The sequence below is a fragment of the Cyanistes caeruleus genome, chromosome 6 (assembly GCF_971803275.1).
Source record: "Cyanistes caeruleus chromosome 6, bCyaCae1.hap1.1, whole genome shotgun sequence".
Classification (NCBI taxonomy): Eukaryota; Metazoa; Chordata; class Aves; order Passeriformes; family Paridae; genus Cyanistes; species Cyanistes caeruleus.
This window is the reverse complement of record NC_141706.1, coordinates 51334851-51361563: the sequence shown is the minus strand read 5'-3', so window position 1 is coordinate 51361563 and position 26713 is coordinate 51334851. Positions and strand designations below refer to the sequence as shown.

The window sequence follows — 26713 nt, the reverse complement described above, 5'->3', positions numbered from 1 at the left end:
TTGGGTAGTACTTTATACACTTCTGGTCTCTTTTTCCTTTTCTTGCTACTATGTACCCTGGTGTTGTGGTTTCAGGTGAAAAATAGCTTGATTTTTTTTTTGAGCAGTATCTGGTAATTAGCTTCATTTCTACTTCTTAGTTCAGCTATGGGTATACAGCATAAAGTAATGGAAAAGCTGCATTACTGATTTATGGAGCAAGTTAAGGTATTTTTAATGTAAAATTCCATATTAGAATACACTCAAGCCTAAAATCATAACTTGAAAATGTAACAAAGTAAATGCATTAGAACCATTTCCTTTTTTAAAAAAATGCACTTCTAGCTTTGCAGCTTGGTTTGTTCACTGTTTATAGCAGAGGAAAAGCTTTTCTCACACTGAACACTGTGCAGTTGGTTACAGCCCAGCACAGCAGTGGAAATGCAGCAGTGAAGATGGTCCTGGTCTTCTGCTGCCCTTACAAATTCTTGTCTCCTCATCTCACATGGAAAACAGCTTCATGGTGGCAGCTATTTCTGCAAGGGACAGCTAATGAAGGTATTGGGAAATTCTGTAGAAAAATAATGTTCTTTGCAGTCTTTCATCTGGAAACCCATTCCAGCAGTGCTCTGTACAACACCAGAGCACATCCTCTCCTCTCCAGTCCCTGTCAGGTCACCTTCCAAAAATATTTTACTGTAGTTCTTTAAGCTTAAAATGCAGTTGTCTGTTCAGATTTGTTGTTTCATTATGGAGTGTGTCAGATAATCCCTCTTGCTTTAACAAGAAAAAAAAAAAAAAAGAAAAAAAAAGGTATTTTAAACTAGTCCAAAGGTATGGTCATGTATTACTGTATTAAGGATCATCGGTTTAAGTGTACTCCATTTTGGTTTCCATCATGAACACCTAATTCCTGTAACAATGTTTATGTATGTTTATTTAAAGTATATATATATATATATAAATATATATAAATTAAATGTCAGATTTTTGCATTAATTAAGATTTTTTTAAATTTGAATATGAACTTTGAGTACTTTATTTAAAAAAAAAATTAAAATACTTTTCCTGGAGTGTTAAGTTTCGGAATTCAAAACTATATTTGTCAAATTTAAGTTCAAAATATGTAGCTATCATTGTTTTCTGATATTGAATGTAAATATTTGTAAAAAGAAATTCTTTTGTATATTTTTGTGAAAATGTAGTTCCCCAAAATATAAAAAAGATTTAATAAAAAAGTGTATTTATGTTACTGTTCAACACTTTTCATCATTTTAATACCACTTAACCATCCTTATGGGCATGTGTGTGCATTATTTTTTTGCCATGTAAGCCACAGGAACCATCTAGAGAAGACCACAGTGGGTCCAGTAGGAAAGAATTCCTTAGAAGAAAGTACCGCTGAATTTTCTTCTTGGTATAAATGGAGATACCTCAGAGTACCTATTTCCACGTGAAGTGGCAGCTCATAGGCTTTTTAAGGGGAGAACAGTATTAGTAATTCTATAATTGTTCTGGCTTCTGAAGCAGTTTGTTTCCCTTGTCTTTTTTTCCTCATTTTAGAGAGCAGAAGGACTGACAACCATTGCATTGAAAAAACACCCAAAAGACAAAGCATTTGCTCTGTGCCTTTGCTGGGGTGGACAGCTGAGTCCCTGGGTGCTGGGACAGCAGTGCAGCCTGGGCATTGTACCAAATACTTGCTGGACAAAAAGTACTTCCAGTCTGATCCCAACACAGAAATAAGCTTTCTAAGCACTTCTGCTGCCATACTTTCTTCTTCAACACACCAACTCTTAAACAAGGAACATTACCCACACAGAAGACAAAATGTGCTTTGAAGGTTTTTAATGGAATTTAAAGTAAAACTTTCCTTACACAGATGTTTTCTTCTTACAGTGTAAAAAAAATGTAAAATTGCCCAAACTTACAAACTTGGAAAATTAGAGACATTTCAAGTATGCAATCAACCTCGTTTTATGAAAACAATGCATATTCAAAGTCCAAAATGTATGAATCTTCCCTAGTATCCTGTGTCCTGGTCATTAATCCTCCTGTCCGCTACCGTCCAGAGGAGGCAAAGCTCAGTCCCAGCTTGTACCATATTCATTCACTGAGAAGGAAGAAAAAAACAATTCCATAAGGAACAATTCTACCCCTCTGTAAAAATGATTTGAGAACTGCTTTTTGCCCTACCCCTGTAATGGTTGAAACCTTTGCACAAGGGATTAGTTGGAGTGAAAAGATCATTAGATCACATGAACATTAAGGCAGGGCCATAGCTACAGCTTTGGGACTTTTGCTACCGGTTTATGAAAGCACAGGTGGATGACAGGAAGGAGCTGCTCTACCAGAAGCACTCAAAGAAACAGCTGAATCTATTGTGGAAAACACAGCTTAGACACAAGAGAAAACAACAGTAAAAGGATTTTCAGCTTTATTCAAATACAACTCAGAGAACACCACCTGTCCAGGTCAGGATTCCAGTGACTGCCCTATCCCAGCTGCAGGCCACTTGGTTGCATCACGTTAGTTAATGTTTATACAACTACTACCAAACAGCAGCACAGCTGTCTTGAAAAGAAAGCTGCCTATAAGGGATAGCTCCATACATCTTTGTTGTTCCTCACACACACATTACTTCTGTGAGTAAAACTACGTTAGTAATGTCCCAACATACTGTTTTTCTTGGTTAGGTTTAGAATGTTTCTCACCTGGTTTGAGTTCGAGTCCATTTCAAGGCGTGGCGCGGAGGTACAGCAACAGTGGGATGGTAGAAAGTGCAGTCTGGTCTTGTACACTGTGTATTAAACCTACAATGCTAAAACCAAAAGTATTTCAGAAGAGGCTGTCTGAACTCCTGAACATGCTGAGCTGCATTGTGACCCTTGAATTGCTGTTTGACATATCTCACCTGCAACTGAGCCAACACCCCCCTCCACCAGTGCAACCAGCTCAGCCCAGTGACAAAAACTCCTTTTTAAAAAGTACCAACTAGGAATTTCAAGCTCCCAGGCTGCCACTGCAATGACTGGTGGAAATTCCTTTGCTTGCAAGAGTTTACAGAGTTCAGTTTGAATTGATCTTTGTGTACAAGTTGGGAGCATAACACAGCATTACCTGAGGGGTGAGAAAAGCCAGAGTATCTGGCTAATAATATCTGAGCATGGGTATTTCAGCATTATTAGGGCTTGCAAAAGCACTAAACTTCCTGCCATTAGATGCAGGGACACAAATCCATAGAAGTACCCAAGCAATAGACTCCTGTAGTATAGATACAGATATATAGATTACATTAATACATTTTAGGGTAACTGGGCAGTCTTCAAAGTTTTTGTATGTTGCAGCATATCTGAAGGAAGAGTTAAGAGTCTTAAGACAAACTCCTTCCCAAAAGGCTCCTCTCTGCCCCCAGCATCCTGGGTGAGTATATTTTGAAAAGAGATATGACCTGTTCGAAGTTCCCCAGCAGCAGTTGGTAGAAAGATTACTAATAAGTGTAATTTTCCAAATTCCTTAAGTCACTACTTTTGTGTATTCTGCTTATAAGGCAAAGTTAAAATGTGAAAAGTAAAAGCAGAAAGTGTTAAATCCTAGTAACATAGCCTGTCCCAAAGTAGCATGTTTCAAGTCTCTTTCTAGAAAGGAAGGAAGATAGGAAATATATCTTACTTTTGGGTGATAGAATGGACACTCCATTTTCTTACAAGCTGGAAAAAACTTACACAGCGGACTACTGGAGGATATGGACAGGGTGGGCAGGGGTGCTAATAGCAGAAACAAAAACAACAGGAAGTGAGTCTGGATCAGATCAAATTGCCTTTTTAAGACAGCGCCACACAACCTTAAATATATCAATCCTTCTGCTAAAAATTCCATTTTATAATACACCAAAGTTCAGCATGAAATAGAGACAGCATTTTCCAATGCAGTTAGTGGATCCTGGATTAGAACAAGGCTATCGGGTAATCATTTAACTTGGTTCTTCACCATTTCAGGACAGGAAGTACCATGGTCAAGGCAAAATTTCCAACAAATTACACAGAGATTCTGGTAGGCAGAGAATCTCAAATGTTAAATTTGCAGCAGCAAACCTGTTAGAGTTTCAACTGACTGGACTGAGAAGTGCAGGCACTGCACCTTCCAGGAATACAGAGGAGCTGCTGGAAATGATATTGCAGACAAACACATTGTACTTGGTTTCTGGCAAGGTCACAAAACTCCACTGAACTGTGACTAGGGGCTAAATTAAACTTCCAAAAGATTATGCAGTAAAGGCCCTGCACCTTGGCATGGTTCAAAGGCTCAGCAACACCAACCCATATCAAACACAGCTACTGCCTTCAGCAAGTAAACTCACCCCAAAAGTCACCTCATCATTACACCATCACTCCTACACTGGCATTAAAGAAAAAAATGTTCAAAGGGAGAAGCCTCTGTTTTCAGCATGTGTCACAAGCCCTTGGTACAATATGTGTCCAATTTAAGAAAAAAATCTGAGCAAAACTGCAGTGCTGGCTAATTCCTTCAGAGAACTGGACAACTTGTACAAGTCACCACTGTGGCCTTGCACAGCTTCTGTATGGACTCTTGCATAACAGCATTGGGGGATTTTTCTGGTAACAGTTTTTGCAGTAACACTGGATTATTATTCTTCATCTTACACTAAGAGTTGTAACAAAATGTGGTCAACTCAAGTAAATTTTTTTTTTCATCACTGTCCGTTTCTGTTTCCAAAAATACTGGTTTTGGACCCTCCAGCAAATTCCATTTAAATCTCAGAAAACAAGATGTGCTCACCTGGTTTAGGAGCTGGATGGGGGTTTCGTCGACTGGCGTGAGTGTAAGGACAGTCTGGCTTAGTGCACTTTGCATCATATTTACAGTTTGGATGGATGAACAGGCATTTGTCAGCAAATTTGCAGTTAGGAAAAACTCTGAGGGGAAAAAAAAATCGAGTCAAAAGCTCCTACTTGGAGCAAAATCCCCAAACATCTGTTGCACACAATAGCCAGAATATCACAGAAAGCCAGAGGTGCAGCAGGGCTGGGGCACATCTTGGTTCCTTCCCAAGTGGGACATGTAGTGTAGAGCATGAGCTGTGCACCCACACACCTGCACTCAGCTTCCTTTCCTGCAGAACCTCCCTCCATGCAAGTGAAAAACTGAACCACCTCACTCTCAGGCACCAAATTGCTTGATGCAACCCAGGACATGTCACTCTTAATGTGTGTCACAGGCAATGTGAAATCAGACCTTCCCCAGAGAGGGCTGCAGTGTTCCCTAAGTAACACAGATTTCTCCAAAGAGTTTTATTTTGAATTTAGTTACACCAGATTTTATAAGGTAATTAAAATGTCCGAGTAACTGAAGTTACCCAATCTGGTAAGAGTTACCTCAATACAGACACTGTTTTTCTGGACTGTTCCTGCTTATGGAAGAGAAGTCAAATGCACAGGGCACATTCAAGAGTTCACCTTCCCTTTCAAACTTAAAACCCAGGATCTCTGTATTACTATGTAACAACAACCCAACCCTCAAAAGCACTGTGACAGCTGCCAGAGGAGGGCCTACTCTTTTAAGACACTAACTCCTGCATCTTTAAGCAACTCAGGAACACCAGCCTGTACTTAAAACTAAAGCTTTCTTCTGCAAGGCTGCAGCTGCCACCCCTGTGTTCTGACACTTGGAGAGGGGTGGAAAACAGAAGGAATTACAGTGTGATAATCTAGCTCTGATCCTGCCCTGACAGGTTTGTGCTGCCTTGGAATATTACTGACACAGAGCAGAAGTTTGCAGTATTGGAATAAAAATCAAAATAGCATTTCAAGTGGATGAGCTCTGTACCACTCACTTGCAAGGCTGTGTGGGGTGATGGTACACACATTCATCTCCATTCTTACAGGCAGGCCAGTACTTGCAGCGCTCCAGCACCTTCTCCTGCTTTTGCAGCATATTTAAGTCTTCCATTTCCACTGGATGGTAAGAAAGAAGAAAAAAACAACCTCAAGTTGGACCTTTAAGATTCTATATGCAATTTGTTGTAAGCCATCTAGCATAATCAAAATTCACTGTACTTCTTTCTTAATCAAAAAAGTCATGATAGTAAAAGTTTATGTACGATCATATTTTCTGAAGAAAATTTTCAGAACCATAAAATGAAAAGTTGTAATACTGGACTGACAGCTGCCTTTTGGTGATAGAGGATCAAATCTGCACTGTTTACAAGCAAAATAAATCAGTTTTCTTTGCAAATCCGAATTGATTTAAAGACTTGGACAAGACACTGACTCTGACTGAACCTGAGTTATGACTATTCTGCTGAGCCATGAGTTAATTATAGCCATGTTTCCTTTTTCAAGAGATGAAAGTAAAAATATCAATTTTTACACTAATCAGATTTATTATTATGGGGCCATATACTGAAAAAGAATCACTTTTATGGAATTTCTTCAGACATTTCAGTTACCTGAACCCAGACTCTAATCCAAAAAGTATTTTAAGAAATTCTAAGGTGAAGCATTCCATACTTTCACTACTCTTACAGGAACATGGGACTTTGACTTTCCCCTATTTAACATTGCTTGGAACACCTTATTTTCAAAATTCAGACAATCGTTGAGACAAATGTTGCTGTTGTGTTATTTTCCCAAATCTGCCTAAACCTTTGGCTTTTCAAAGCTTTCCAGCACTGCCTACACTTCCCTCTCTGATCCTACTGACACAAATTGCTCCAGCTTTATTCCTTCCTTAGCCTCATTTATGCCTTCTCCTTGCAACATACCAAAGCCAAATAATCCTTCCTACAACAAATCCTGTTGTAGGACCACACTGGCTCTTACAGATCACTTCCACATGGATCTGATTGTGTATCACCTTCAGTCCGATCCCTGCTACTTCACAGGAATCATTAACAGAGCTAGGACTGTACTGACAACACTCTCCTCTATCAAACAGCTTTGGTGAGGAGTATGAGGCTACACACAGGAAAGCACGGATTCACAAGGAAGTACTCCAATGACAGTTTCTCTCCGCTGGTAAAGTGTATGAATACACAACATTCCCTTAATCTTTAAGGCTGCCTGATAAATGCAGTACTTCTGCAGCAAGGGGACTGAAAGGATGTGGACTTAAAAGATCTTTTTCTATGGTGCTCCCATAATTACATTACACGTTTACAGCTGGAGCCATGAAATTTAAGGGTTCTCAGTACAGCATCAAATAGTATTCTTTATTTAGTTCAGAAATTTGGATACACTGCTACAACAGAAAATAAAGATCTTTATTTTCTTAAGCAAGCTAAGTAAAAAACATGGATCCAAGCACAGCCCTCAGGCAAGTATTCAACAGGTCTATGACAAAACAGTAGCCTCTGTGTTTTTTATCACTATGTCAGCATTCTGAACAATTCAAACCTGGTTCAGAAAGCAATTTCCCGTGTTATTCAAAAGAAATAAAGAAAGACAATATACTTATTGTAAAATCATGCACTGTTAAGTTCTGCTTTCAGGTGCTACCCACTGGACTCTACCAACACCTTACATTTAACAGGCTCCTTTAGGTGTCACAGCCCTCAAGAGAAACATTAATACTGTCTGAGGTATTTTTGTAAGTTCAAGGCATGTTACTATGTTAACTGTAACATCTCCTGTCCATCAGCACAGGGACAAACCATAACAGATCAACCAGAAGGGCAGATTAATGGCAATGAAGATCAACTGCATTTGCAAAAAAAACCCCAAAAACCAACCAGCCAATTTTACCAATATTGAGATGTATGGAGAACTACCACATGCCATACTGGTCTAGTACACCACGACAAAAGCTTCTGAGAAGACGGTCCCACTGAACTCCCACATTTCATTTGCCTAAAGAATGTTCTAATTTGAAGACTTTGGTTTCTTAAGAATGATACATCCAGGAGGTGTAACCATGATCAAAGCACCACACCAAGGTTAGATCCTCTTGGTCAGTATAATTACCATCACAGTTCTCCAGCTGCCTTGTTACAATTTGCATCTGCTGTGCTCGAAGACCTTTTAATCCTTTGCCAGCACACATGTGATGGGTAACTGGCTTTAATCCTTCCATTATACACATATCTTCCTCCTCCTGATCAGAAAGGTATCCTGGTGGACTGGGCACACCATCCAGTGTCACAATGAACTTGGGACTAGCAGGTTTCTCTGGCTGTGCAAACTGATCTCTATCAAAAAAAGAAATGTAGTAAATTTAGATTTTCTGACTCAAGAAGTTTGAGTGAATGTGAGCTGTGCTAGTGAGTGAAAGTAGTACAAGTTTATCAGTGGGGAGTCAAGCAGTAGCAGACCTTCTTTTAGTAATGCACACCAGTTAACAGCCTTCAGGTCCCCATGAGGCAATAATAAGCACTACAGCTCTCAAGTACAAGTTCAGTTTGTTGCATTCTGCTCAACAGACAGTTTCAAAAGCTCATTTACAGTCAATTCTGTGGAAGTTGCAATTTTGAGGCAGAAAAAGAGAGCAAATACCATTCTTAGAATTATAAGCCTTTTAACACACAAAACATGTGTCTCCACAAAATTACTGAAAAGCACATTATGAAACAGTGGTGTAAAAGTTTTTAGAACTAGGATGAGAGAATTGAAATATTGATACTAAGTATTGACAGTCATGTCAATACTGATACTAACTTTGACACTCAGCCTGACAAAAAGGTCAGTGTAGCTTAGGGTCCTGTATCTGACAGTAGTCAGCATGGATAAAGGGGAGCATTAAAACAGGGGACACGTACATTTTCTCATGTCTTTCAACATCCCATCCATTTCACCTGAGGGGCTTCCTGTATGACAGGTGATTCTATGTATTTGGAGAACTGTGGAATTCTCATCTTTGACAAACAGCAATGGGATAAACTTTGCTTCTCTATGAAATGAGGCTAAAAGCAACTACATTGCAGAATGCCTTTAAGATAGAAACCAGAACATTGAAAACATCACAAGCTAGAACTTTCAGACTGAAGCAGTCAGAAACTGACCTATTCACATACAAAAATTAACCTCTCTCCTATAGCAGTCACAGCTTTCTACTGTGATATTGCCAGGTTATTTTGGAGTCATTTGCTCTGTGTTGGTTTTGTTTTCCATTAACATAGGCTTCTAAAAGCCACCCACAGAAAGGAAACACCAGAAATTCTCAATCACAGCAGCCCACATGATGAAGTTCATCACACTGTTCAGAGTGGTTTTAACTTGTAACAGGCAGGACTATTTGTTAACTGGAACTTTATTTGAAGCTGATATGAACTTTAAGCTTCTCCTGGTCAAACTCTCCTGTAAGGAGCCTTAAATCACTGCCAAGGATTCAACACACTCGATACTGTATTAAAAATGTTTCTTATGAAATGTAATCAAAGGGTGAAATAAGTATAAAACTAATGGCAATCTAAGCAAAATGATTACTTGAGTAAGATTTCAGAAATCAGAAAAAAGAACAGTACTTTTCAGTTCCTTCTTCTTTCTTGCAAATCAAAGACATGCTCAAGCAACAGTTGACCCTAGGATTATTTTCCATTTAGAAGGATTTCTGGGAGGCTTAATGCCCCTGCTTTTTCTTCTGCTTTCCATAGTCAGTCCATTTTGCATGATTTCACACCTCCTAACTGAACTGACAAAGCACAAGTCTGACCAAATGGCTCCATCTAAACCACAAACAATCAATTTCACTAGTAACTGTCCTAAAAGAAGAAGCTTTTTACCGTGTCTGTATTAGACGTCCTGAGTGAACTCGCACTGCCTCTGTACCCTTCTTTCCCAATTGCTGATTCTGTGGTGCCATGTCCTCTGATAACTTGGGCTTCTTCAGGATAAAACACCGAGTATCTGAGTGGACCATAGATTCTGGGTCACAGTAATCTGCATTGGGAGAAGAATTACAGAGAAAAGAGTAAAGTAAGGTACATATTTAATTATGTATTTATTATTTACAGTAATTATTACAGTATTATAATTATTTACAGTATCAATTTAAATGGTCAATGAGCTAATCTTACTTTAATTTCTTCCTAGTAGTTTCCAGAAAACATTTTTACTTCCCAGTTAATTCCACAGAGGTGGATCAACAGAAGCCATAAGCCATATTAGGCCAGATCAGAAAATTTTATAAATGGAATGGCTATGCTGAAACAGCACTGAAGGGGGTCCATCCACCCTCCCCCCAAATCTCTCATCCTCTGAACAGCTACTAATGTAATGCATTCATTCCTTAGAGACGTAGAAATCAGAAAATTGTAGAAATCAGTATAATTAATTGAAACGAAGTATCTTAACATTCACTGGTCAATAATATTAGATTCGAAAATAAAAGATCACAAGACTTAACCTTGAGTCACTTGCAAGGCATCTTCAATCATAGGATCAATCTGAAGCCGACAAGAGAGCTCCTTTTGTTCAATTCCTAAAAAGACGAGCAATAAGAAGCATATTTTATAGCATGTCAACATGATACTATAGAGAACTGAGACATACTCTCTAATTATTTCAATAAAAAATCAACAACAAAAACATTCACAATTTTAACAAAAACAACAACAAAAGCCATTCTCATTATTATGAACCCTTTTCTCATTGGTTCAGGAACAGCAACAAGGCAAAAGCTAAGTACTGTAGGACACTATTCATTCCCATAATCGCTGCTCAGCACAAATGAGGTCTGTGGGCACAGCAACTGATTAAGGCCAAGTTTTCCCTCCTCATTTGTAGAGGAGTTGGCCATCCAGAGAACACACACAGAGGAAAGCAACTAACAAGGAAGTACTTTACAGTCTTCTTAAGAGCTGAAGTGAATCAGCACAGCACTGTTCTACACTTGAGATATGGTTTAAAAAAATTATTTTTGCTTTCTGTAAATTTCCTAAGCAAGCTGTCATTTCCATTTCAATGGCAAATGAGTAAAAATATTTAGCATAATTATTTTCTGTGCATTAATTCAAAGGCTGATAAAACTTTTTCTCACATACTTTACAGTTACAATTTCAACTACTTAAGGGAGGCAGAAAGGTTCCAAATACACCTATGTGAGGAATAAGAAACTGCAAAAAACTTTTTTAAATAATGAATGTTTACCATTCCTTAACAATGACCATGGGATGATGTAACAAAATTCTTACTCAAAACCAAATTCTATTAATTATCTAAATATCTAAACACTTAGAAAGTATAAAGTAAATACTTAGAGAAATATTTTTTCCCTGCCTCATTTCTATGAGTCCTTGTGACTAACAAAGACAACACCCCATCCTCTAGAAGAAAACCATGTTGAAAAGGCACTTTGACTGCCTTTAAATGTTATGCACTTTAGAATATTCAAAACAGAAGTAAAAACCAAAGCCTGGTATCAGCTGTCCTGTAAGACTAAATAGGGTATTATATTTAAACTGAAAAATTAAACACTAGAACCATCTATGTGGAAACCATGTGTTGGAAAGAATCTTTTACTATTCATAGGCTGGAAAAGTGTTGCAAATACTCTAGAGTATATTCACTCTTACTTAAGCTTTGTGACAGAATTACTCCTACAACATACTAAGGAAAATATGCAAAGGATGGGGAAAAGAGAAGCTGTCCAAATAAAAGTCCTTATGCAAAACTATTCTTCAGTGACATGCCACAATGGTATAACATTCTCTGCTCATAGATTAATTCCTCTGAGGCTGTCTGTGTGTGTGTTTGGATACATGTATCTATCTGACAGCCCTGCTTTAGAAAGCTGCATGGTCTTCCGGGCAGTTCTGCATGCGACTTTTAATGCAGACTTAAAACCATTCCTTTCCTTTTCTCTGCTCAGTCTGTAAAATGACATCCCCTAGTATAAAGTCTTAAAGAATATTATCAGATGACCTTGAATTTCTTCAACTGTCTGCTCCTTTGGCTCTTCTACTTGAAGATGAGAACTCAGAATAGGCAGTCTGCTTTGCACATGAATTACTTCTAGCTGTGATTCTTCTGGGCTAATTCGAGTTCTTGGAGCAACTGGAACAGTCTGTTTCTGTGGAACTTTAAATAGAGAAACAATGGCAAATAATTTAAACACTACCCAATCACACAATAGTACTGTTTTTAGATATATTGTGTTAAAAAAACTCTCACAAATTCCTACACACACACACAAAGAAAAACAAAAATCCCAAGCATCCGTCTCCACAAAAAGCATCTTTAAGCTACCTGCAAAATTCTTAGTGTGCAAGCATATTTGTTCATGTGCACAGAGCGCCCTGAATTGCACCTCAGAGCACTTACTTCTAAGACAAAACAGCGTAAGAAGGATTAGAGTGACAATAGCGAAGTACTCATTCATCCACTTCTACACATAATTAAAGTGGTATTTTCTGATAGTTTTTAAATCACTTTTCATTCCATCTTTCATATATATAAAATCATGGATGATCAAACTGCACCTTCATATGATGCTACTAGCTACCCTTTGCTAAAGTGCTTACAAACAGAATACAAAACTTAATAGCAGAATTGTAGCATCACTTAGATGCTTCAGATCACTAAATCCAAGTGCAAACCTAAGACCACCTCTGCCAAGTGCACCACTAAGCCATGTCCCTACATGCCACACCTACACCTCTTTTAAATACCTTCAGGGATGGTGACTCCACCACTTCTCTGGACAGCCTGATCCAATGCCTGAACACCTTCTCCATGAAGATTTTTTCCTAATATCCAATCTTAATCTCCACCAGCACCACCTGAGGCCATTTCCCCTGGTCTTATCACTTGTTATTTGGGAAGAGACTGACCCTGACCAAGCTACAGTCTCCTTTCAGATAGCTCTAAATCTCTGTAAAGATAGTTGTGGCTTGGAATTTGGGGGTGGCAAGACAACATGTTGACTTCTTTACTTGGCTTCTGCTAAAACTGTCGGACCGGATTGTGAGAAGCTAAACTCTTCCCTTGGCTGAGTACCAAATCAGCATTTAGCTTCTGACACAAGCAACTAAAAGGTACCACTCAAGTACTAGATACATTTATGAATTTACTGTTCTGTTTTACCTATGTGTTTTAAATTAATTTACTTCCATATTCCATCCAAAATACTTTAAAAAGTAAGTTAAATATTACTTTTGAAGAAGTGGAAGAACCTGCGTGGTATTTCAGACAAAATTCACGAATCACATCTGTATTAAACAACAAAGTGGTCTGGTCTTTCCACTGAAATATTCTCATGTTGGTAAGTCAAACTACAAGATCACTACTATTAAAAAGATCAATAGTTTTAATTAATTTAGACTTTTTTAGCTATGTCTCATTTCCTGCCATACTGCTTTGTACACAGGAAGAGCTTTCTACATCACCTCAAACTACTGTTTCTTACAGTTTGAAAGAGAGCAGGCAAGAGACTTCAGAGGGTATAAAAGCTCTACTTCTGATAGTATAAAAGCCATGGTTTAAATAGTTTAGTGAATGCTCCTTCCCTGGCGTGGTGCAATGTGTCCTGCTGACAACATGTGGATTTATGAATGCCCAATGAAATGAAAGCACAAGACGACAGCTGGATTTGCCCTTCTTCAGAAGTCTCTCCTAGCTATGAGAACTGAATACATACACACACAGACAGCTGTTCAACTGCTGTGTCAAACTGCAACTAAAACCACTGAACTGAAATTGCAGCCTTGTTAAAGGCCAGTACACATCATCATACACATCCAGATACTTATCAACATATCCTGATGTACATCAGTCTTTGTTACTCATTATTTTGCACTTCTATTACCTATATCCAGTGCATTTTCATTTTTTTTCTCGTTTCCTTTTTTCTCCTCCCCTCTCAGAAGGAAGAAGGAGAATGAAGAAAGGGAAAAAAGATCAAGTAATTCTGATTCATTTTCCCTTGGTGACTATTGACTTCAGAATACTCTGGCCCTTCCATTCTGTATCTATACACTTCACAGACTTGCTGTCTTGATTAATGTGTTTTAAATACCACTTTTCTCCCTTGTTTATGTTTTCACAGTTCATCACTGAACATCAGTGAAATGAAACAAGATGTGGTAAATCCCTCATGTGGAACTGATTTGCTATTTAGTATTCTGTCTTATTTCTAAGCACTTTCTTTAGCTTGGACTTACACAAAAGAGTTTGAAAATATTTCAGATTACACAGCAAAATCAATGTTAATTACCAGTCGAATAATTGGTTGTTTTCGTAACTGATTCCTGTGCTTCAGAGATTGCTTTCAGTATCAAATTCTTATTGGCCTGTTTTGAAGGTGGCAATGAAGGTCTAAAGGAAATAAACAAAAAAATAATTCTGCATAAGATTGCACAGCAACAGTAACCATGCTAAAGACAGTTGTTTCAACAGGTTAACATAGGAATAATATTAACAGAAATTATCCTCTACAATTATTTTATCCAAAATAGTTTTCAGTTAATCTATTCTCTCAGTGGATGGAGATCCACAAAATTCTCTAAAAAATGTAAGTCCAGATGTGTGATTTCACCTCTCAACTTAAGCTGCTGCAAAATCATGATAAAAAGCAGTGTAAAAACACATGAAAGGCCCTCTGCCATTAATTTCTTCCCACCTCTACCCACCACTTATCTCTTGCTATGTTTGTGCTGGCACCAATAATTATGCAGCCATCCTGAGAAATATGGTCCAGCTGCATAATTTGACTCTATCAGAAACATATTATTTGTAAAAAAAAGGCTTTCTGCTTGTCTTTAATATCAACAATAAGAAAGCTTAAATCAGATAAATGTGCTATGGTGCTGAAGATAAATTCAGTACAGTGTATTAGCTTAAAATAAATCTCATAAAAGATAACACTGTAAACACTTAAAAAAGCTAACATCTCCTCTCTAGTTTAAATGTTCTTCCTCAATTGCTAAAAATAAGATACGAAAGACATGTATTTTGACTAATGCCTGACACTTAGAATTAGGGAGCAGAAAACAAAAAACCTCTGAAGACTGTCTGAAAAGTTAAAATCACCTTAAAGAACAAATGATAACTGATTTGAAAACAATTCCTGAAAATAAATCAAATTACTGAAAAATTAATTTAACAAAAGAAATACCTGGTCTGAAACATGTCAACATTATTGTTCTTTTGCCAGTAAACTTTACCCAAATAATGTAAAAATTCACACTCTATTGCATCTTGCATGCAATAATGGAAACAGGTTACTAAACTAAAGGCAAAGGATGGCATAAACAGGCATCTCCTCCACAGAGTTGTGAGAAAGTATAAAAAATATTAAAATTATTTACTAAATTTTGCCTGTCAGTTTTCCAAAGTGAAAACTGATTTTCCCCACTTCCGAAGTTTTCATGCATTATATTAATTCTTGAAAACCCAGAATCATGGAGATCTTCAGTACCTTCTTTCTGGCTTTGCAGGTACAGACACGCTGCTGGAGATGCTTCCTGTTCGCAATCCGTAGTCTTCCTCTTCCTCTTCATCGTCTCCATCATTACAGAACTTTTTCACTTTGACTACCGAGCTTACAACAGGCAGCCGCCTCTTCCTGGAGCTTTCCTCCTACAACATACAGACCAGGCAAAACAGCTCATTTAGCATAAACCACGAATCAGTAAACCAGCAAAGAATGTACTGCAATTCCACTTGGAGCCAGGAGATGGAGAGCTTCCATTCCAGTTGTACAAGTGACTGCACTGGATAATATGAAAATCAGACACTGAAACGTCTCATTGGAAACATAACTATAAACAAAATTTAGGAAAAAAAAAAAAGCAAACTCAAAAAAAACCCTCTCAAGTATAGAAAAATTATCCAACACCTACAGAAAACCAGGGTTTTCCAAAGACATTCATAGTATTCTTCAAGATAAGTATGTTAAAAGTGTGAGAGAGAAAAGTGAAATCAGTATAAATTACTTTTTTCCTCTGTATCAACTCTGATTTCAGATAAATTTAAGGATTCATTTCTAGCAAGGAAATTATATATTCCAAAGGATATTAATTGTTACATATAGTCAGGATGGTCCAGTTTAGACAGTTCAAGGCCCCTGTTGTCTCTTCTGGACATTATTCATGAAACAGTAATAGAAGTTTCACAAGACCTTTTTCAAATATTTCCAAGGAGAGACGTCCCTGACATTCATCAGTGATTTATGTACAACATTAAATAAATCACTATATTCTTATTTGCACTTCTCCATTCTCAAAAACTAAGACACCAGGATGTATCTTTGTAGAGCATTCTAGATTTCCAAATAATATTCATTATCCTTTATACAGAATGAAGTAGTGGCAAAGACAGAGAACTTTATGAGCTGCAACAAACATAGATGCACTTTCAATACAAGGTATGTAAAATATTTGCTTCATAACAACATTAGGAGCCATAACTATCTTCACTCCTCTCAAAAAAGCTCTTCATTCAAGTGCATAGTCTATCAGCTAGGACTACCACCCTGCCTGGCTTAGCTTGGCCTTCAAAGTACTTAGGGCAGCAGTCATCTTTTAGTATGTCCTTGTGCAACATACATCCTAAAGAATTCTAAACTAACAAAGTTCTAAATAGAATCATCATCATCAATGTATCTGGGTTAATAAACAGCATACCAAAAATTCTGATTTACTGGACTGTGTAAAGCTGGGGGTATACACAGCACTTAGGGAAGATCACAATGATTCAATGACCTTAAGATCAGAATTATAATTTCTGATTCATCATGTGCAGCTCAATAATGTGCTAACCCGTCCAAATCAATATGACAGGAAGATGTACATGGTAATTAGCTCTGAGATGCAGCAAGCTCCCAGATAATGATGTCAAATTATGCAATCTGTTTTTACCAGTGGACACAAAGGATGAAATCTCAAACCTACTGGTACCAGTAACAAAAGTCTTTTGATTTCTCTGAGGTCAAGATTTTACTGAAGTGTACATAGCAATTTAGTTTCCTAACAAGAATAAACTTTTGCAATAATTTAGGTTGTACTAACCTCACTGCCCACTTTATCAGCACCGAGTTTGGAGGTGGGTCTGTGACCTTCTGCTAAGCTGCCAAATGCTTCTGGATTGCACAGCTGGCCTGTTTCCAAAGACCTGCAGCCTTGTGTGTCTGACTGCCGGCTCTCCTGCAAGCTGCCCTGTTGTGACAATCTGGGCACGTGCGCATTGCCATCTGCACTCCTGACAGCTGGTGGCCGGTAGATCTCGGCTGAGGGACGAGAGGAACCGTAAGTTACAGTCACAATAGGTTTCTTCCGTGACAAAGGATTCTCCTGCACAAAGTTTAGGTCTTCATCAATTAGATCATCTGGTTCAGGTTTAATGTCAATTACAGCTTCAGAAGGTGACAATTCCCGCAAAGGCTTGACAGTAGATGTTAAGCGGGATGCAGAACCATCTTCACAAGACTGCCTGATAAAAAAGAAATTGCCAACTGTTATCCACAAGTCAAGTCCCAGAAAATGAGAACTGTCTTTTAATCAAAGCCAGGAGGGAAGAAACATTACAGTATTACTGTTTATATGAATTTAACATTTATTTTCAGTTTGGTTAATTAATCTAAGCCCATGTGTGGCTTAAAGAACAGAGTTCTGATTTAATGTTTTTCATACAACAAATTATAGCAATGCTTTACTCTTCAAAAGTACTTGTATCTTTCCAAGTGTCTGCACTCTTCAGAATGGCTACAACACTCATACAACTACTGATATCTGAAGGTGTACTAGGAAGTAGCCAGCAGCCTTACCTGGAAGCAGCGTTCCTCTGCTCCTGTGAGCTGGTTGAAACTCTGGAGTCATTTCTTTCAGTCCGAGTGCTTGACACTGCAAGAGGTGGCAAGATATCCTCACGCCTCCTCTCATCACTCACACATGAACTGCTTTTGCTGGAAGGCAGGTTGCTCTCAAAGATATTAGATTCTGAAGATTTTACACTGGTTGGTTCTGTGGAGATAGGTACCTTTCACTTTCACATTAAAGCATAGCAATACAAATTTTACAGTAAATGTAGCTACAAAACTGCAAACAAGATGTTGCACATGCCTGAAAATACAACAAGCTGAAAGCCTGGAATACATCAGCAAGAAACAGAGAAAACACACAGACACTAGACTCAAAAATAAATTATCTCAAAATAAAAAGAAATTTTCTTAACAGTCTGGATCCAAAAGACCACATAAACAAAAAATTAACAAAACAGACAAGATATTTTTGCAACTCATTAGAAATATAGCACTACACAGGAGAAATAAGCCTACCTTCACTCATAATTACTTTTCTTACTTACCAGTAGTCACAGATCGCAGCTTATCCAAAACACCATGGAGCCTGAAATAGACAGTGGACATTGAAGGAAGCGAAAGAGAAATAGGAGAAATAAAAAACCTTAATTTACATTCAGACTAACCACTTTTCAGAGACCCACTGCCTTTCCATCATTATGACAAGCACCTTTTCTAAGACTTCATTTTCAATCAACCAAAGTATGTTTGATCTCAAAAGGGACGCTTAAAGTATCGTATCTCCTGTATGTCTTGTACATGCAAGCAGAGTATTCATCACATCATCTACTTTTGGCATTTAGTCGGTTTATATATCAAAGCAAATACTACCCACCTTTCACTACAATCAATGAAGTATCAAAAAGATTCAAAAAACCTAAGTTAGAAGCCTAAAGCATAGCCTAAAATTTTACTTTGTATATGAAACTTTAATTACACAGCAGAGTTAAACATAATTCTAAGTACAAACTCAAACAGTATATAACTCATAGCATTCTCAGGATTCTTCCAGCATGCTTTGTATATACCAACAATACTTTCAGAGATGTGCTGGTGATCAGAAATATTTCAGTGAAGTACCAAACTTGCCCTTTGCCTGTGAAAAAGTTACTAAGCTGAAGTAACACGTAAAATTACAGGGCTTTAATACAATAAGGCTGCTTAAAAATAAACACATATTGCAGTGAGAAGAAAGAAAAAAAACCTGAACACTTAAATTCATATCTTACTTGGAATTCAAACGTGATAATGGGCAAGTCCATAATTTAGACTGAATATTAGAAAGGAGCTAAGGAACAAGAACATATTGAAAAGACTGCATGTGGGTATAATGAAGGCTTATACTCATTCTCCTTGTGAGCTTTCACTAGAACACTTGTCAGCTGAGCTCTGGTGACGCAGATCAATTTTCATACTGACCTCAGGCTAACTGATCTGACACTTGGTTCAGAGTAAGAAGTGGTGGCCAACCAGCAGGATTACCAGGTCTGTCATAATTGCTGCGAAACTTATGCCAAAAGGCCCAAATTATTAGCTTACAGAGACAAACCAAGGAAGGCAGATCTTGCCGAGTACTGTAATTAACCAACGTTTAAGAACAGAAACATTCTAGACTGCATTTAGGAGAAGTAAAAAGTATACAAAACTGCCAGCTACAATGTTATGTAACACTTGTTCACCAGTCCCCTCACAGCTTATTCATAGGTTTCATCTTATCATCTGTCCTTCTTTTAACCAATATGTACTTTGGTACCTGATAAAGCACTCCAACATTAAGTTTGTATTTTTATATCTGTATCTATCTATATAAATATATATGTAATGAGCATACTCACTTAGAGTTAAAACAGTCACTATGTTCAAAATTTAAGCAGGTGTCAAAACCAGCTGGTGGTATAACATCTGCATATAGTCAATACACCATATAAAATATAAATATATAAAATTATCTTGATTTCTTCACTGAAATTTGCTTTCTCTACATATTTATTATTTTTTCAATAAAGTTTTAGTTCCATTTACAAAGCCATGAAAGTGTTTTCTGCTACACAATTTCTGACTGTATATCAGGATTCAGTCAAAACTGCAGTACAGGAGATACATCCTAATCCACTTGTAAACTTCACTGATTTGTCTGATTCCCAAAACTACTATGAGAGAGACAACTGCATGACTTCCTGATACACTGAAACCCAAAAGTTTTGCCTACGCAGGCCACAAAAGGCAGCAAAGAAATACCTGTGCGGTTTTTTTCAAAAAAGATCCATGCTTAATAGTACTCCTTTATAATATTTTTGACAAGTGCCAGGAGAAAAATGAAACCTGTGTTAGTAAAATCAAACTATATCCACACAAGTTACACTATCACCTAGAAATACATTTGTTTAAATAGCTAATACAGTGATTTGTAATAGCTGGAACTGTTTTTCATTTTTTGTCAATGTTTATGATTTCATAACATAACCAACTTCTAAAATGTTTCTCTCTCCTATTCAGTAACGGAAAAGCTCCTAAGAACTAATTACATATAAGAAATATTGGAAGTGAATTTAAACTATCAGTATGAAAATGTCAAAGAAAGCATAACTGAAAAAGAATAAAAATTATAGTACTTCTCTCATCTATACAAAACCAAAAAATACTCCTTGAAATTCTATCAGATAGGAGATTCAGAAATAAGATTAACTTGAAAAAATACACAACTCTGAAAGCAACAAAATCTCTAGAGTCAAATGTCTGAAATGCGGATTTATTTACAGGCTTCTACTGTAAAACAAATTCAGTATTAGAAAATGCATGTGAAATATAATGGCTAAGTTTGTCATGCAGCATAGAATGAATGAACCTACATTGTCAGAAGCTGACAGCAGAGTTGGAGTGTTGCTAACTTGTCCTGTTCACAGTAATTCTGAGGTTCTACTTTTGGTTTTTAGAGTTGGGTGGTGGTAATAAATAAACAGCCTGAGAGGTGGGAATACCTAAGCATTTGGTGCTAAGCCTTGTCAAAGACAGTACACAGAATTAGATCCACTGCTCATCTGCCCTGATATAGTAATTCTCATGCACAGCAATCTGAATCACTGTTAGCATTAAAGCAAACAGATTGGTCCTTTACATCTAACTGCAGTGAACAAGGCACTCATGCTCACAGTGGGCTTTGCAGGAATAATTGTAAGTCAACATACTACCTGAGCACTTCATTTACAAATCTGACTGGCTTATAAACAAATGACTCCTCCAGTCCTTTGCCATCTAACTATCACCTCAAAAGCCTAACTAGGGTCAGACTAAAACTAATTTACTTATTAGACATGCAAGGTAGGAGCTTTTATTAAAGCAAATTACATAATGGGAAGCTAAATAGCTTTTTAAAATGCCAAGTGTCACTTGTAGAAAGAAGTCCTGCACTACTGATAAGAAGTGTGACAAGTAGCTTGCAAACATACCAGACAGTAAACCTGACAGTATTGTTTCCAAGGAAAAGGGAAAGGTCTTCTGTCATCTGCTCTTGACTCTTCTTATTGGCCACCATAACCATAATATAATCAGGGAGTTCTTCATCTAATAGAAAGAGAAATATGTTGTTTTAAAGTATAATAAATCATGGAAGACATAAATCATAGAAAACATTTTTAAACATGTAACCAAACTTTTTCTGTCTTACTATAAAGACTGTGCAGGCAGAGGATTAGGTAAGCAAACTAACAAGACTTCCATTTCCTCTGAGGTTCAATACAAGTCTCATCTACAAGCAAGGAATATAAGATCATCAACTTCACAAGAGCGTAAACTGAAGATCAATGTATTTAAAAAGTGAGTAAACAGAACGGAAAGAAGAACAAGATAAAAGAAAGCCACTCTGCTGCCTATATTCTTTTTCTTGAATACTAGCAAATACCTATAAATATCTAGTAAATATTCATCACCTCATCCTTGTCAAATTTCCTATGGTTACAAAACTAAACAAATAAATATCCATTTCTGATATGTGCATTAAACAAATCAAAACTGTATTAACTTCCGGATTTTTTACCTACAAAAATAAAAACAAATCCCAGCTACCTCAAGAACGAATTTCTATTCTGTAATGTATGCAATTTCATACACAGTGAGAAACCCATTCCCTTGCACACAGGGTACTCCCACTCATCAGAATGCATAGGAAGGTGCTTAGAGCTCAACATTACCACACTAAGAGTTTGGGGAATTTGGTGTTTGGCATTTCACTTTGGCCTAGCTCTGGCCTCTGCTGAAGGACTGACTGGCACAATTGTTGCTCAAAGGCATTAGTTGTGCTTCTTGATCACAGACTTCAATTAAGTTTAATCAAACATCTCATGCTCTCCAATTCTACTCCATGGCATGACATGAACATAACAACAGTAAGCAAGAACAGTTGGGAAATACTACCCAAATTACGAATTTGAATCAAGGCACTAATACAGCTGTGCTTATTTAATCAAGCTACAACAGTACACAAAACTAAAAAGACCTAAAAAATTAAAAATAGAAATCAAAATCCAAATGAAAGGAATTGTCTTTCTTCCATGTATATGTACACTGTAAATAACTTATCTCTACCTTAGACCACAAAAATAACATTTATACTTGCACCTGCACTACCACTACTCATTTGTACCAACATAACCCATTACTAGCTTAATCCCTCAGTTTTTTTGGTGACTTTTTGTTTGTTTCAGGGGTTTTTTTTGTTGCTGATTTGTGCTTGTTTTTTTTTTCCTACTGCAAACTACAAGTTGCACAAGATGGACTAATGTTCAGACTTAGGAATTTAAGTATGATTTTTATTCATTGGCCACACTACTTTTAAACATAATAAGCTCTTCAGGTGGTTCAGCACATGATAAAGTAAAGAGGATATTTTAAGTACAGATGAAAACATAAGTTAGCACAATTACCAGTATAACAGTTTGTGTAACAGTATGATATATGAAGGAAAGAAACTTTTTCGGTATCTGTGTTGGCTTATGCCAACTTAAACTGCATGTGGAACTACAGCCTTTTGAAAAATTTCCTAACTGATGAATAATTAACTGCTTCACATCTATGAATATTTCCTTTTTAAGCGCTACACAACAAGTTTCAACATATCTTGATATATAGGGCTTTTCAAGAGAAAAGAATTAGCAGTGTCAGAAAGAAACAAAAGCATGGTTCCTGTGCAGAGGATAGAATGAGGGAGAAGCAACATTTTACTAGTTACCTGAAAGAAGAAATGGAGAGTTTTTGAAAAACAGTACTGGAAGAGTTGTCCAAAATACTCTAATCAAGAAAAGAAATCTGAAAAATCACAGGATTTTGGAAACATTGGTATAAAAATAAAGAAGAGGCCAAGGCAAGACAGACTTAGCTATAAAGAATACAAAGTTATATAAAGTTCAGAAGCTGACTGAGAAGAAACTGCAGACTTTGTTCATCCTGGGAATACAGGAAACCTGTCCTCTGAATACAAGAGACAGAAGGAAAACAAAGAAAGAATAATCAGTCATAGCTGCAATCAGAGATGGCTAGTATTCTACCAGCATCTTAGTATTAGAGACAAGAAAGACTTTTATTTCAGAAATACAGGAGAAAGCAAAGAATCAAGGACTGAGAAACTGAAACCTGGAATGATGGTAAAAAATCCAAACCAAACAAAAAACAATGAGTTACTTAAAAAGACAAGCTTTGAGACGGTGCAAAAGACGATTTTACAATTAAAAAGTTCTAAACACAGTTCCTAGGCACCAGCTGAGTTCAGAATGTCAGCTCCTAAGTAACTCCCTTCTATGAAGCCAATACATTTTTCCATAAATACAATTCCTCCCTTGAAATAGGAAAAAGAGACTAATTCATGCTCAAACTACAAACTCTGAACTTGGCCCTGCAACTCACAGGATCTCTAAATTATGCTCTCAATTCCTTTTTTTCACCTGAAATCCAAGAATCATAGACAACAACAATGCAGTTTCAGGACTGAGGTATTTTGTTTCCAATGGAATGCTGTGTTAAGCTACCAACTTTTACTGCTGCAGAAAACAGCTGCTCTGAAGTGCAATATTCATTTCTTCCTGGATTCAGAAACAACAAATCCAGAAGACCACAGATATTCACACTGCTCACCCCTGCTGTCACAAACCAAAATAAAATCTCCCTCTGCCTCTAAGATTCAGATAGCATGTATTTCATCATCATTAGCTCATCATAGCTCTCAGTCTTTTCCTTAACAGTCAAGCTCTCACATTTTAAAGGTTTGTCCCACATAATGTTTCTGATGTGGCCTTTTAATTTCCTAAGCCACTCACTCATCTTTATCCAGTCTCCTAATATCAACAGACTCCTCACCCTGAATTCAAGAGCTGTTAAAAATATGCCTAAGAAAGACTGATTCCACCTCAGAGTGGTCACAGCTAACTGCTGATGTATTTCCAAGGCTCTTGCTTTGTATAATGCTTCTCCTAATGCTTCAAAGAAATTTCCTTAGATATTCACATCATGGCTTGTTTTTCTTTCAAACCCCTTGCCACCATTTCTAAAGGGAAAGACTATTAGACTGACTTCTTAGTTATTTTCTTCAGTTCTTCACGTACTGATGTTAACATACTGCTTCATCTTATTCTTAGAATATAGTATTTTATGAAGTATTAGTCCAGCACTTCAGGTAATTCTTCTCATGCTTAAGGCTTCTGTATGCATTAACAGAGGTAATAGTAAGTTCCATTAGCTAAGCTAGTTTTTTCCTGCATAACAAAAATGATCTAGAGAAGATTGCTGAACACATGACAAAACTTACCAACATAAGCCCCCAGCTCCTGTAACTTTCCTTTTATAGCACCCTAAAAAATAATGAAATATTATTTAAGGGATGGATCAACAAAGTATTTCTGTCTGCAAAGAAGTGGGAGGCTTAGAAAAGTTTCTCTCATTTACTGTTTGCACACAGTAGTTTAACATGTTAAACTTTTCCTATTTCTACTGCTCAGGATAGGAACGTACTAACAGCGAGGGACTGACAGCAGATCAACGGAATCTCACTCTCTCTACCCTATTTCCGATAGACCACACCAATGGTAGTGCCGATCCTGACGCTACCATTCAACCTGCAAGTCCCAGCTGTCCTTTTTTAAGCAGAGACCACCCGGACTCACAAGGTGCAAAGAAAACTAACCTAAGATGGTTTGATAAAAGGTCATTCCCGGCTCAGCAGGGAAACAGAACCCTGCCGGGATTTCCAGGCTGTGACTGCCGAGTGGGAGCCGCTGACAGGCCCTGCCGGTACCGGGGGCTCACACCCGGCCAAGCTGCGCGTCCCCCGGGCAGCCCCGGGGCCGGGCGGGCTCTGCAGGGCGAGAGCCGCAGCCCCGGGACAGGGATGGCACCTGGCAGCTGCCCGTCGGGGGACAGAGGTGCCCCGGCGCCGCCTCCCACAAAATCGTCTCTCCTGCTCCCGCCCTCCCCGGGGAGTCCCGAGGACCCCGCCGCCGGCCTCTCTGACGGAGGGGCCCGGTGCCTCAGCCGCCGGCTGGGCCTGCCCCCACAAGCGGGCCCGGCCTCCTGCCGCGGGCGGAGGGAGCGACCCGGCTGCTTCTGTCTCACCCGGATCTTGCGGCTGATCTCGGTGCCGATCTCCATGGCCGCGCCGAGCCGCCCCCGGCCCGCCCCGTCCCCTGTGGCCCCGGGCCCGGCTCCCACCGCCGCCCGCGCGGGTACCGAGCGCCGCTCGGGCACAGCGCGCGGCCTCCGCCGGCACCGCCCCCTGCCGGGCGGCGGCCGCACCGCCCGCCCCTCCACGGCCGCAGCGCGGGGCTCGGGAAGCAGCGGCGTGGAGCGGAGCCATGGCCCGGGGGCCTGCTGCTGACTGCCGGAGCGGGGAGCCAGCGGAACTCTGAATGCCAGAGCAACAGCTCCGCGGTCATTCCAATATTCATGCTCTTTCTCGAGAACTGCACACACTGAATATTCAGTTATCCGTTAAAAAACAAATAAATTATGGTATAACCGTACACAAAGTATTCAAGTAACTTTTAATGCCACACTACAGCTATATAGGTTTCCTGGTGCCCACCTCTTTATCACCTCCTTTTCTCAGCAGGGCGAGAGAGAAAATATAACAAAAAGGCTCATGTGTTGAGAACAAGAACAGGAGACCTCACTCACTAATTACTGTCATGGACAAAAAAGACTTGGGGAAATTAGTTTAATTAATTAACAATCAAATCAGAGTAGGATAATGAGAAATAAGCCCAAACCGTAAAATACCTTCCCTGCACCTCTTCCTTCTTCCTGGGTTTAATTTTACTCCTGATTCCCTACCCATCTCCCCCCAAAACAGGGGAACGGGAGTGGGGTTATGATCAATTCATCATCTGTTTTTTCTGACACTGCTTTCTTCTCTCCTGCTCCCAGGAGAACAGTCTGCCACAAAGACTCCACACTCACTGCTGCAATGTGAATCCTTTTCATGGATTGCAGTTCCTCACAAACTGCCCTGCCATGGGTCCCTTCCATGAGGTACAGCCAGTCCTTCGGGGACAGGGTGCTCCACTGTGGATCCCCCAGAAGGTCCCAAGTCCCGACGGCAGACCTGCTCCAGCATGGGCTCGTCTCTTCACAAGGCCACGGGCCCTGCCAGGAGCCAGCTCCAGCACGGGCTTCCCGCAGGTTCACGGCCCCCAGGCATCCATGAGTTCCAGCACGGGGCTGCTCTGTGGGCTGCGGGTGGATCTCCATTCCTCCACTGACCTCCGTGGGCTGCAGGTGGATCTCTGCTCCTCCACTGACCTCCTTGGGCTGCAGGGGCACAGCTGCCTCACCATGGGCTGCACCAGGGGCTGCAGGGGAACCTCAGCTTTGGTGTCTGGAGCACCTCCTGCCCCTCCTTCTGCACTGACCTTGGCTCCTGCAGAGCTGTTCGTATTCCATATTTTCATTCCTCTCTCTGGCTGAAATTTGCTTGTGCACAATAACTTTTCCACTCTTCTTAAAA

The 26713-nt window shown here is 38.8% G+C and overlaps 1 protein-coding gene across 4 annotated transcripts; it reads right to left on the bottom strand.

Annotated features, from left to right (window-relative positions):
* Positions 1–1810: 1810 nt before the first annotated feature.
* ZC3H14 (zinc finger CCCH-type containing 14) lies at positions 1811–25469 on the bottom strand. Of its 4 annotated transcripts, none has more exons than XM_086894219.1 (17): positions 25324–25469; positions 24521–24563; positions 21174–21288; positions 18234–18274; positions 17695–17890; positions 16940–17360; positions 15349–15509; positions 14146–14246; positions 11856–12011; positions 10339–10413; positions 9716–9872; positions 7962–8185; positions 5834–5954; positions 4780–4916; positions 3652–3746; positions 2694–2800; positions 1811–2092 (listed from the first exon to the last, which is right to left on the bottom strand). In XM_086894219.1, exons 1-17 carry the CDS (start codon positions 25357–25359, stop codon positions 2086–2088), a joined length of 2193 nt encoding a protein of 730 aa, XP_086750345.1. In that variant the 5' UTR covers positions 25360–25469; the 3' UTR covers positions 1811–2085. The 4 variants fall into 4 exon arrangements, with proteins under 4 accessions (XP_086750345.1, XP_086750347.1, XP_086750343.1 ...); XM_086894221.1 differs by having other exon boundaries at positions 24896–25332; XM_086894217.1 differs by lacking the exon at positions 24521–24563 and having other exon boundaries at positions 25324–25450.
* Between the last annotated feature and the right edge of the window lie 1244 nt (positions 25470–26713).